The sequence below is a fragment of the Merops nubicus genome, unplaced genomic scaffold (genome assembly GCF_000691845.1).
Source record: "Merops nubicus isolate BGI_N331 unplaced genomic scaffold, ASM69184v1 scaffold5632, whole genome shotgun sequence".
Classification (NCBI taxonomy): Eukaryota; Metazoa; Chordata; class Aves; order Coraciiformes; family Meropidae; genus Merops; species Merops nubicus.
Window position 1 is genome coordinate 6,002 of NW_008594136.1, and position 11,207 is coordinate 17,208.

The 11,207-nt window shown below is 43.0% G+C and overlaps 1 protein-coding gene across 1 annotated transcript in view; it reads right to left on the bottom strand.

The window, feature by feature from the left end:
- Nucleotides 1–1,029: 1,029 nt before the first annotated feature.
- Nucleotides 1,030–11,207, bottom strand: part of CHD1L (chromodomain helicase DNA binding protein 1-like) — a gene marked incomplete at its 5' end in the record, with an annotated part of 23,393 nt that continues 13,215 nt past the window's right edge. The window contains 12 exons of the mRNA XM_008935641.1: nt 1,030–1,114; nt 1,812–1,920; nt 2,171–2,285; nt 2,551–2,621; nt 3,367–3,465; nt 4,518–4,726; nt 5,465–5,628; nt 5,993–6,138; nt 7,652–7,817; nt 8,918–9,071; nt 9,499–9,613; nt 11,187–11,207. The exon at nt 11,187–11,207 is cut by the window's right edge and continues 99 nt beyond it. Of these exons, the coding sequence (XP_008933889.1) occupies nt 1,030–1,114; nt 1,812–1,920; nt 2,171–2,285; nt 2,551–2,621; nt 3,367–3,465; nt 4,518–4,726; nt 5,465–5,628; nt 5,993–6,138; nt 7,652–7,817; nt 8,918–9,071; nt 9,499–9,613; nt 11,187–11,207 (1,454 nt within the window). The remainder of the gene's footprint in view (nt 1,115–1,811; nt 1,921–2,170; nt 2,286–2,550; nt 2,622–3,366; nt 3,466–4,517; nt 4,727–5,464; nt 5,629–5,992; nt 6,139–7,651; nt 7,818–8,917; nt 9,072–9,498; nt 9,614–11,186) is intronic.

The window sequence follows — 11,207 nt, forward strand, 5'->3', positions numbered from 1 at the left end:
GCAATTAGATATTTAAAGACATACATTCTGGTGCTTGTGGGGTTATTTCCTATTGGAAGCTGAACTGTAAATTGAGTTAAGTTTAGCATCTCACAGTCTCTGTTCAAAACACTTACTAGGAGAGCTAGTATTGCTGTACTTAGAAAAAAATAAAAAAATATGCTAAAGCCAACAGTGCCAATAATGCAAAACCCCGGAAATGTCAGTTGCCATAGAGTAAATCCAACACCAAAAACTCTGCCTTAAGATTTCCTTAAGATGAATCAAAGGGTCATTGAGCCTTTCACACAATTTTTTGGACAGCAGTAAGGAGCTGGTTTTGCCCAACAGTTGCAACAAAGATTGTGTAATGAAAAAGCAGTTGTGGGAGAAGGAAAAGTGTCATTTATAAAGTTAGTCTCAAATTTTGGCAGCTTTGCATGTCTTTGCCCAGAATACTGGTCAGAATTTTGCTCAATTGTAAGCATGTGATTATGTGCCTATATTTTATATTTGTAGAAACCAAGTCAAATGGACTTCTGGGGAACTGGAACAAGACAAAAAATTTATATGAAGTGGTTGTCATGTGGCATTGTTAATCCAGACAGCTTCCTTCCCACTGAGATGTCTGTGTGGCATGTACACAGAGTACCAGGTAACCACTAAGAAGGTGGCTGAAAAGAAGTATAGTGAGACAAAGGATGAAATCTGAAAGGGTGAAAAATAAAGCCAAACAATACCATATATTAAGTTATTGCTAGGGCTTGGGATAACAACTGGCCATCAGTCAAAGTTTAATTTTCCATCTCCAAAACAGATCTGGGATTAGGTCAACATCCTTATAAAAAGACATTTTGAACTCTGAAGCAGTTTCATTCCTCTCCAAAGCTACTGACAATATGTAAATGTTCTGTCCAATAGCAGCAGAGAGATGCAGGGGTGAATAATGGCTAAGCCATTTTCCCGAAGTGGATGCATACAGACTGTCTGTGTGATGCTGAAAAGATCCTTGGCTTTTTGCACATGTTTCTTAATTAACTTACTGCATCTTCATGGCTTTGAGACCACTGAAGTCACTGAAGATGAATATGGTTGTGAAGCAGAGGAAGAGCCTTTATTCCTAGGGAAGTAGTAGCTAGTAAGAAGCGTCAAGGAAACACTGTCAAGTGTCAAGGAATGCCAGACAACATGTCCACTAGAAGATTCACAAAGGAGGAGGCAGAATGCTTTGAATACTGTTGTCTTTGTTTCAGGTTTTCAGTTTCACAGAATTGCTGACAGTAGCAGCATAGCAAATGCATGTCTTGCTAGAAAGTGACAAAACACAGCTACCTTGTAAGCCTCCATTTCCTCTCCTGGAAGGTGAAAGGAATGAGCTGTTTTGTTTTAACAGCCTGTCCTAACACACATCAACTCCACCACATTGAGCCAAGGAAGCAGGTTATCACTTGCTTGGAACATTACAGTGGTTTTTTCACGTTATCATTTTTGCTCCTTTCTGAGTCACTTCCGTTATTCTGAAATTCCAGTCGTCTCCCCCACAGACGTGGCATATACAGGTAAGTTGATGGCTGTCAAGTGAAGACTAGCAACCAGTTCTAAAAAATTCTGACAGGCATACTGACACTAACTTGTCATTAACACCTAAAATGGTTAAGTCCTCACTGTGGAACGAGTACCTGGATGACAGCAAAGTCAGAGGAACCAAGTTTTTAGCTGGACTGTGGCATCTGTGCCTCGCCTTGCCTCCTTGCTTTGCGTCCACCAAAATATTTAGAGGATCATTTCAATATTAGATTGTGAACAAAATAAGGCATACTCCAAAAGGATACATAAGAGTGGGGATACCCCGTGTTGCCAAATATTTTCGGATGAGCCGCTCGGTACCGTACCAGTTGAAACCTTTTGTTGCATACCCAATACGTGGAAGGTGCACTGATGCTGAGAAGAAGGGAACAGAGGGCACAATCATTAGGACAAGATACATACATAAAAAGCAATCCAGACTAGAACTTCAGGCTAACCCAACAAGAATGGAAGAAATACTTTGGAACACAACGTATCTGCCATGGAGATCTTACTCTTACTTCCCTTTGGGGAAAAAAACGTACAGGAGAGGTGGCAATCAGTCATCATCTTTAGGTGCAATCACACGTGTAAGGATTCACTGTTCTACTGCACAGACACTTACCATTCCTTTTCTTGGCTGCTAAATAAATCTTCTTCAGGCCCTTTTCCAAAGCAGACAGCTTAATGCCAGACAAGTTGTTGGATCGATCGCGGTGCTGAGCTACAATCAAGGCCAACTAAGGAGAAAACACACGAAAAATTAAATGGAGTCCATATACAGCAGTAAAAGACACAGTGATAGCTGCTGGAAAACTGCATTACTAATAACTTTATTAATAACTAGCTTTAGTAAATGAGAAAAAGATCTCCTTTTCTCTAATGTTTAACTACAACTTAGCCATGTTCATTATTCAGTGCCATTATTATTGGCGAAAGAATGTTCATTTTACACAGGTTCAAAAACACGTGGACAGAGCAACACAAAAAGCTTTTCACCCTCACCAAGTCTTGCCCTTTTTTCCTGGACTTTTTATCATCAATGGGGAATAACAGGGTTCTTCCCAACTCCAGGTCTGTTCAGAAAACAAGAATAGAACAACAGAAAAAATCAGTTCTGAAGAGTCAACACAGCAGTGATTTCACTGCCACCTTTTGTATTATTCTCCTTGTTTTTTTTTTTTCTCCTCATAATGGTTTCAGCAGTCAGACCTTTGGCCCAGGTAAGACAGACTTACCTGTCCCCATCCCCCCACCCAAGACACACACACATCTGAGTTAAAGATCACAAACAGAAAGAGAGACACTGGAACAAGAATAAAGCATCTCCCAGAAAATTATAACAAACAACAGGTCCACCTGACAGCAAGATGTGTATTTCTCACCAGCTGCAGGTAGCTCAAAACTACTCATACACGCTCAGGAGAAGATCAGTGCTTGGAGGGAACCAAAGCCTCCACTGAATACTGCCTGAGGTGGCTTTCATCCTTCTTAAAAGCACTTTGCCAGAAGATGCAGTGCTCTGTATTATATAATGAAAAACATCCTATGAAAAATGAGCAAGTGTGGGATTTCTTTTTTTTTTTTTTAATGACTTGCAGCACAGTTGGAATGACCAACCTGTGTAGAGTTCTCACACTCCAAACAAGTCAAGTCAAAGCACCCACTGTATTACTACCTTCAGAGCTAGGGATGCACGTATCTAGAGAAAAGAGGAAGAAAAATGAGTATCAAGGTATCCAGGCACCTCATTCCTGTAACATCAGTGGGATTTAAGCTCTTTCAAGTATCTTGGCCTAAGGTAATGTTTTAATCTCTTACCTTTCATCTTTCCTGCCATCTCATATATTTTCCTTGGTTGATCAGAACGAGCCTCCAGAGCTGTAAATAATCCACCCCTTCCCCAGCGGCCGGAGTCATCTAGAATGAAATAACAAGTTAGCTTCCTTTTAGAAAGTGAGGTTGAAGACCACCCCTGCAGGAAAGGGACCTGCTCTGTACAAATGCCAACAAATGATTATGAAAAGGAGATATGAGAACCACACATGAACTGAAGTCAGCCAGTACTCAGGGGACCACCCTAGAGGATAAACCTCAGTCCTTGAGAAAAACAAACTTGTCACAGTTGCCTGAAAATCTCTGCAGGAATAATTCTGTCTTACTACCCAGTAAGGATGCTCAGCCAAGCACTAATCATGGCAGTGAGCATATAAACCTGTTGGCATCCTCACATACATGCATATAGGTGCCTAGAGCATGCTGCCAGGTTGGTGTGTTTGGCTTCCCACAGCTAGATGCTTGTTATTTGCAGGCTTTTACTTTTACTTGGCACTTCCACTTTAAACATGAGGTTTTGTGCTGAGTTTAGCATAAGCCAAAGCAGATTACACGATTCTGCTACAGCTTTGGTAAGAGCAGCTCCAACACTGATTCAGGAGGAACTCAGTAACCTGAATTACTCTCCCTCAGCTTCAGTGTCTTAACAGAGGTCCTTAAATTAGGAGACTGGCCTAGAACCTCTGTACAGTCAACACTGACAGATGAGCACCAAGAGGGAGAAACTCTGACCTCAGCCTCTGGAAGTGCCTGTCTCTCTCTGCTGACTGTAAAAAGGAGACCATTTTCAATGTCTCAGTTCAATCCCTACAGCTTCCCTGGGATGAACAGAAGGCCCTGCTCTCAGAACAAACTGTCCCCACTTGGCCACAGACAAAATTTCAAGCCATACAGGCACCCATAAATCCAGAGAGGTCATGAAAAGACCAACATTCACCTTGCTAGTACTTGTGTGGATTATGCACAGTGGAGAGTGGAGTAGAGCCTATATTGCCTCTGCCCCACTCAAGATTAAGTCAGACTCAAATCCAAATTATTTCAGCCTGAAAGGAAACTAGAAACTATTGAGCTAGTAGGGACAATTTAGCCCCCTTGACCACCTCACCCAACAACATTCCTCTTGTCCCGAGTCCCACCTAGGCAGTGGACAATGATGGCATCCTCCTCTTCTGCTTTGGGATACGTGACATCTCCCATAATGTACTTGATACAGTTCAGGTCTGCATCTTCATAATCTAAATCCACATCCAGCCCAGCCTCACCCGCCTCAAACTCTTCCTCAGAGTCACTTTCCTCTGAAGGAAGGCAGGTAGATGTGTAATGATTTGCCTCCCACCAGGCCATCCTGAAACAGAACAAGAGAAGATGATGTTCAATGAAAATCAAAGGGAAGGGGCACACACCTTGTCTTAGACCACTGCAGTGAAGCACAGGAGACCCAGACCTGGATTCTCTCTCTGCTTCTCTCCCCCGTTTTAGGCCAGAACCAAGTTTACCACAGTTGATAGTTGTGATACTAAGAACCACAAGCCAGTGCGGTAAGCCAATTACAGGCATGGAAAAAGCAAGCCTATGACAAAGGACAAGGAGCTACTTAGAGTGTTGAAAAGGAAGAACATCTAGGAAACAAGGAGGAGAAAGTTAGGTCACATGCCAGAGAGTCACAGATGTCAGACCAATACATAGGGGCCAACTGTGACATTTTAGAAAGCTTCTCCCAAAAGTTCACTGCACATTCAGATATTGGGTTCTTAATCAGGCCACTCTCTTAAATTAGATGTTAAGTCAGGCAACATACTCAGAAGAAAAGAACCCTTACTAGGAGCTCAAGCTGTCTCTCCACCTTCGCATCCCTATGCTACGCAGTTTGAGCACACATGGAGAAACACTGTGGTGCCTGAAGCTAACCCTCTCATAAGGGTGGCCCTGCAGCCATTTTGTCATCTTCTCCTTCCCTCATCCCCAGGCCCCTCTGCCAGAATGGATACAAAGCACAACTTGGTTTTGTCAGTCAAACACACGTTTCTAGAGTACAGTGTAACAGACATCAGCTCACAAGTAGCAGATGCAGTACAAACCATACTTTTTCTTATGCTCTGCCTCTGCTTTTGCAGCCTTCTTTTCCTCCATGAGCCTTGCTCTCTTTGCTGCTGCTTCTTGGCGCTTCTGCCTTCTAGCCTCCAGCTCCTCTGCGCTCAACAAGTGCTTCTTCCTGGTTGGCTGTTCCCGGAGGCCTGTGAGGAGGGCCTGGAGAAAGAAAGAAGTGTCACAGAAACAAAGTGCTCATCTTGAACCCATGTTTGGTGTCCACCTTAACCCACACTCCTTTCCCATCTATCTACTTGTCCACAGGTCTTAATCATCAGATCCCCAGTGTCACATAATACATGGGTTCATACCCTAAGTTTGTACAAGTGCCATGCACATCAGATCTCTGATCTGTTACCAGAACTGCTCAGTTGTCAAGCCTTCAGATTCAAGAGCCAACTTTACTACACTGACGTGGACATCTTTTAACATACCTTCTGCAAGTCACAGGTAAAGAGAGAAAAATGTCAGCCTCATTTCCCCACAAGCAAATGAAAGAGTCTTGTCATGTCTTTGGTCTTACATTTGCTTTGTTCCGGAGGGCTCTCCCTTCCTTACTGGTCTCTTCAGTCAAGGCTTTCTGAAGATCCAAAAGCTGATCAAATGCTTTTTTGTCTTCTCTGCTGGGTTCTTTTGAATAATCTTTGCCCTCGTATACATACATGTGATCTTTAAAAAAAAAGTAAAATATGTAAATAGGAACCAGAAGCCACTAACACTTAAAGGGTACAGAGATATCAGAAGAAATCTGGCTTATCTGTAACACTGTTCTACCCTCAGGAGAAAAAGATGTTCACTCTCATAATTTTTTGTTGTATGACCAGTGTCAGCATCATGTAGAAACAACAGAATCAAGATTTGCTTCCTTAGACAAAAGCTCTCAAAGTCATTTATATTTCAGAGCACTGGAAGAGGCTGCCCAGAAGGGTTGTGGAGACTCCTCTGGAGACATTTAAAACCCACCCGGATGTGTTCCTGTGTGACCTCCTCTAGGTGGTCCTGCTCTGACAGGGGGGCTGGACTAGATAATCTCTCAAGGTCACTTCCAACCCTTATGATTCTGTGATACTGGCAAAGAACCTTTTTTCCTATTTCAATTAAGTATTTCAAGCTGTGGCTCCATCAGCATCCACTTTGGTCATCCCATCTCCGCTAGCAGTAAATTCATTTAGCTGTGCTATCTTTTTACAGGCAACTCCTTTAAATGGACAGAAAACCTTACCTTTTGTGCTCCCAAACAAAATAAAAGCACAGAACTCTGGCAGCCCTGAGTTACTGCCCATCAAGTGAGCTTTCATCCCAGCAACTCTTACACAGTGTGCTGCCACAGGTCCTCTAAGTGACCAACAGAAAACACCACTCTGCTAAGTCTCAGCAAATAATTACTTGTTGCCAACAGCTGCTGCAGGACAGACAACACCTCATCTGCAGGGCCCTATTTCTGCTTCAGTCACAGATCTATATTTAAGTGCTACTGTGTACACAAAACAGAAATTTAGTCTTTCTCACCATGACACCAGAAAAGGGAAAGTATCCTTAGAATCTGTCCTCATGTAGTATGAGGCTATGGAAAACTAACCACAGCTGTGCAGCATCTGGACAGGAAGGTAGTGTACTGAAGATAGAGTAGGTTGGCTCTAGTTTTTAGAGTCTGTGACTCTGCATTTCTTGTCTGACATTCTGAAATTTTTAAGGTCATTTCAACTTGTGATTTTCATGGCCTTTTTTATCTTTTTGGAGATAAACACAAAACACCTGCTATACAGCCTTTCTTTAAGTTACTGCTATATTACTAAAACCATATGTCTGTCTTGATGGTCTGTTTCTCTTTGGGAAAAACAGCAGCTGCAATTTGCATTTCCCCTTTTCTCATTCATTTTATCGGAGGTCTCAAAACATTTGAAGGACTTGAAGGAATTCAGCCCCCCAGCCACCAAAACTGGGCAAGTATTGCTACCGTTATCTTACAAACAGGTAAATAAGGACACAAAAAGAAGCAAAAGACCAATAAAGGTTCTGAAATAAAGTTTGTGGATAGGACACAATCAAAACCCAAGTCATTTGATTAATTACAGGTCCACTGTTTTTCTTGTTGCTTGAAAATGCCACCCCTGCCTGGGAAGCCTTCTTTGCCAGCACCCAAGTGTCATGCATTTCACAGGTATTTAGATTCTTAACTTACTTTCTGTATCCTCCTCTTCATCCTCTTCTTCGCGGGGCAGCGTAACATCCATTATCCACTTCCCTCCTTTTGTCTCTCCAAGGATGTTTTCTAGCTCCACATCCTGAATTGTACTCCCCTCAGAGGAGAGCAATTTATCTAAGCCAAATTTGAGGATTTCGCTCAGCTTTAACAAAGAGAAGAGGAAGTTCAGTATTAATAGTTCCTAATTCCATGCCGATCTTGGTGTATTGAGCTTCTCAGGCTTAAATGCAGAGAGTGTACAAGTGCAGAAATCTAAGCCTTAAGGTTACCTGTTAAATACTTATGCTTTAACATGCTTACTTCTCCCAACACCTGACGGGACAGGCCCGTACAACATATCTCCTTCCAACATAACTCATCCAGACTTGAATGGGTCATTTTTCTCCAGGGCTAAACAGCATTGTACTGACTGTGTTCAAGCAGCTTTCTTCAGAGTCAGAAAGACTGGGCTTGGTTTTGTCCCCAACTCCTTTAAAACAAAAGCTTAAATACCACAAAAATCCATGTGGAGAAAAATATCAGCATGGAATTTCCTATAGGCTCAGTTCCACTTCTCCCATGGAAGCTAGAAGTGCTGAGATACATGCTGATGGGGTGGGGAGGGAGGCAGCAGGGGAAAGGGTACACTAATTCCAAACCTCTCTCAGGTTTAGTTGCACACAGGGGATATATTCCCCCAAACATCACTTTGCTTGAGGTTTTCAACTCAGCTTCTCAACACAAACCTCAGCTTTCAGGTCAGAATTACAGATCATGCCCTGACTCCTGAGACACTGTATTTGCAAAAGAAGTCAATAGAAGGTTGACCAAGTTTCAGACCAGCAACCAAAAACTGACTAAGTACTTATCATCAGCTCTGTTTGTGAGAGAAAAAGCACCAGAGACAGCTACATTCTAGAAAAAATGAGTCAACTTCCACTTCAGCCCTGATATAATTAAAAAAAAAAAAAATCAATCAGACCAAGGAGAGGTTCTGCCTTCCCCTCTTCTCCAAGAAAACACACCCTTTTTCAACAACTGATGCACCACAAAGCTACAAAAATTGTCTTCAAACACCAGATCTTGTCTGGGCATGGGATGTCACTTTGATTCCCAAGACATGCAAAAGCTGACATGTCAATGCACGTCTCCCCCAAAACCTAAGTGCTTGGCTAGGTTCGTATCAGATACAAACACAGAAACGCTCTGGGACATTTCTAAAGACATTACTGGAGTCAAACAGAGGATATAAGTCCACCTCACCTGTAGCTCTGCTGCTCCCTGAGGCTTGGGTGCTCCCAGAGCAAAGTGACCCCCTTCTACAACGGCACTGGTCAGCCGCAGCTTAGAAGCAGCTCGCCGGTGGATTATTTCTTCAACTGTATCTCGCCCAATCAGCCGGATGATTTTTACAGGCCTTGAAAAGTTTAAGAAAATTATTATTTTCCTCTTTCAAGGTGCACTAAAGAAGTTTCTTTACACAGAGCACTATCCCCTCACCCGCTCCTTTGGTAGGGAAAAAAACGCAAGAACAAAATCAACAAAAATAATGAGAAGAAAGGTAAAGCTGATACAATTGCTTCTTGACACAGGAGAAATTTTCACTGCAGAAGTGCAAGCAGACCTCCAGACTCCCTCTCCTCATCCAGATCTACAAAGCTGCCAATCTGGACACGTGACAAGACTGCATGAGGTTGCAACAGAAAAAATGAAGACATAAAATGCTCCGTTCTCCTCCTTTGATCTTCAATCTCTTGTCCTTTAATCCATTGTCTCTGCATAGGCAAAGCAATACCGAGAGACTAAGAGTCAGCAACCAAACCAGAAGTAACAAGGTGTCTCACCTGTGCTGCCCGATCCGGTGAGCTCGTGCTATGGCTTGCAAGTCATTCTGTGGGTTAAAGTCACTGTCAGTAAAAATAACTGTATCTGCTGCTGTCAGGTTCATCCCAACTCCACCTACAAACAAAGAAGGAGGTCACAAAATATGTCGCCAGCAAGAAAAAAGGAGAAGCTGGAGAATTTATGCTCTGTGAGGTTCTGTCAAGGATCTGATCAACTGTGTCCAATTCAATCCATCTCTCAACCCCAAGCCTAAGTCTCATAAGGACCTAAAAAGATGGGCAAGTCTACCATTTCCAGCTTTCTGCAACAGCCCAAACCCAAGCTGTCCTGTGCAATGTAGTCAAAAAAAGGTAGGGTGCAAGTGAATCAATGCAAAGGAGCTGGCTATCAAGACTGATGAACACAGACATATTCTTTTGGTGGTAGGCAGATTAACCCAGCAAGGACTGAGTTCACTGAGGCTACAGGGCACTGCCCAAGTCATGACTTTGCTGCAGCACAGAAGTGACACAAATACACTTCTGCTGAAACAGTGGAAAACACCAGGCCAAACTATACAATAACCACAGCTTAGGAATTTATATGACCTAATTTTTTTTAGGTTAGAGTATGGGCTCTCTTGGAATGAAAAATAAAGAAAAAAAGTTAATTATGTATCTTTTAATTCCTACTATTGTGACTACATACTGTAGTTGAAGAAGGGGGAGCCTTACATTTCTTCCAGCTCCTGCCAAACACCTCTTCACAGTCATCAGAATATCCCTGCAAGTGCAAACAGTCATGCACCTCAAAATCTCTGTCCATAACACTGATGGAAAACCTGTTAGCACACCCATTCCCAGCTGAATGCAAGATGCTTTGGCCAGACATAGCAATGTGCAGTGAAAACAACTCTTAAGTCTGGCTGACACAGGCAGGGAGAGTTCAGGTGCTGTGGGGAGAGACACACTTATTCCTACCACCTAGCACTAGGAGCTTCTCTTCAGTCTCTCTTACATGCCTCAGCATCATTGGAGCCAGGCTCATTCAGGAAAGTCTGACCAGAAGGCCAAAGGAAAACTTAGTTCAAGTCTGATGCTTGAGATAAAGCAGTTTGGATCCCCCTCCTCTGGAGACAAGTTTGCCTCTGTGCTTGCTTGACTAGAGAGACAGGGAGGTTTGAAACTGTGTAGAAGACACAGATCTGTCTGAGGAGCTAGGAGGGGAAGAAGCACAGATGGCAGTCCTATGGTGTTCTTTGCAGCCTCAGGACAGTAAAAGGCTCTCGTTTGAGTCTGTCTGCCAGCTAGAGACCACATCCATGTTCAGCTAACTGAAGCTGAGAAGCAACTGCACCAGCATACTTAAAGGAAGTCCATTCCTGCCTAAAGTCTGGTGCTTGCAGAAGATGCTAGTGAGATTTCCTAAGCTCAACCTGGCACAGAAACAGGCGTTACGGGACTGGGAACAAAAAAAGCAACTCAAATGGCTGCAATAAGAGAAGTATCTTGGCATCAGCTGCTGAAAGCACAGAAACCAGATGTCCTAGCTGAAAGACCCAAGTTCACTATGTGTCTTGTCTCCCTCAAAAATCCCCCACATGAAGAGGCTCTACAGGATTCAGAACTCCCTGAAATCTTGACAGACAGAGCACAAGAAGAACTTGCAGAAGCAAGATGGGTTCTTTGGCTTTCCTTTCTTTACTTACCTGCTCTGGTGCTCAGCAGGA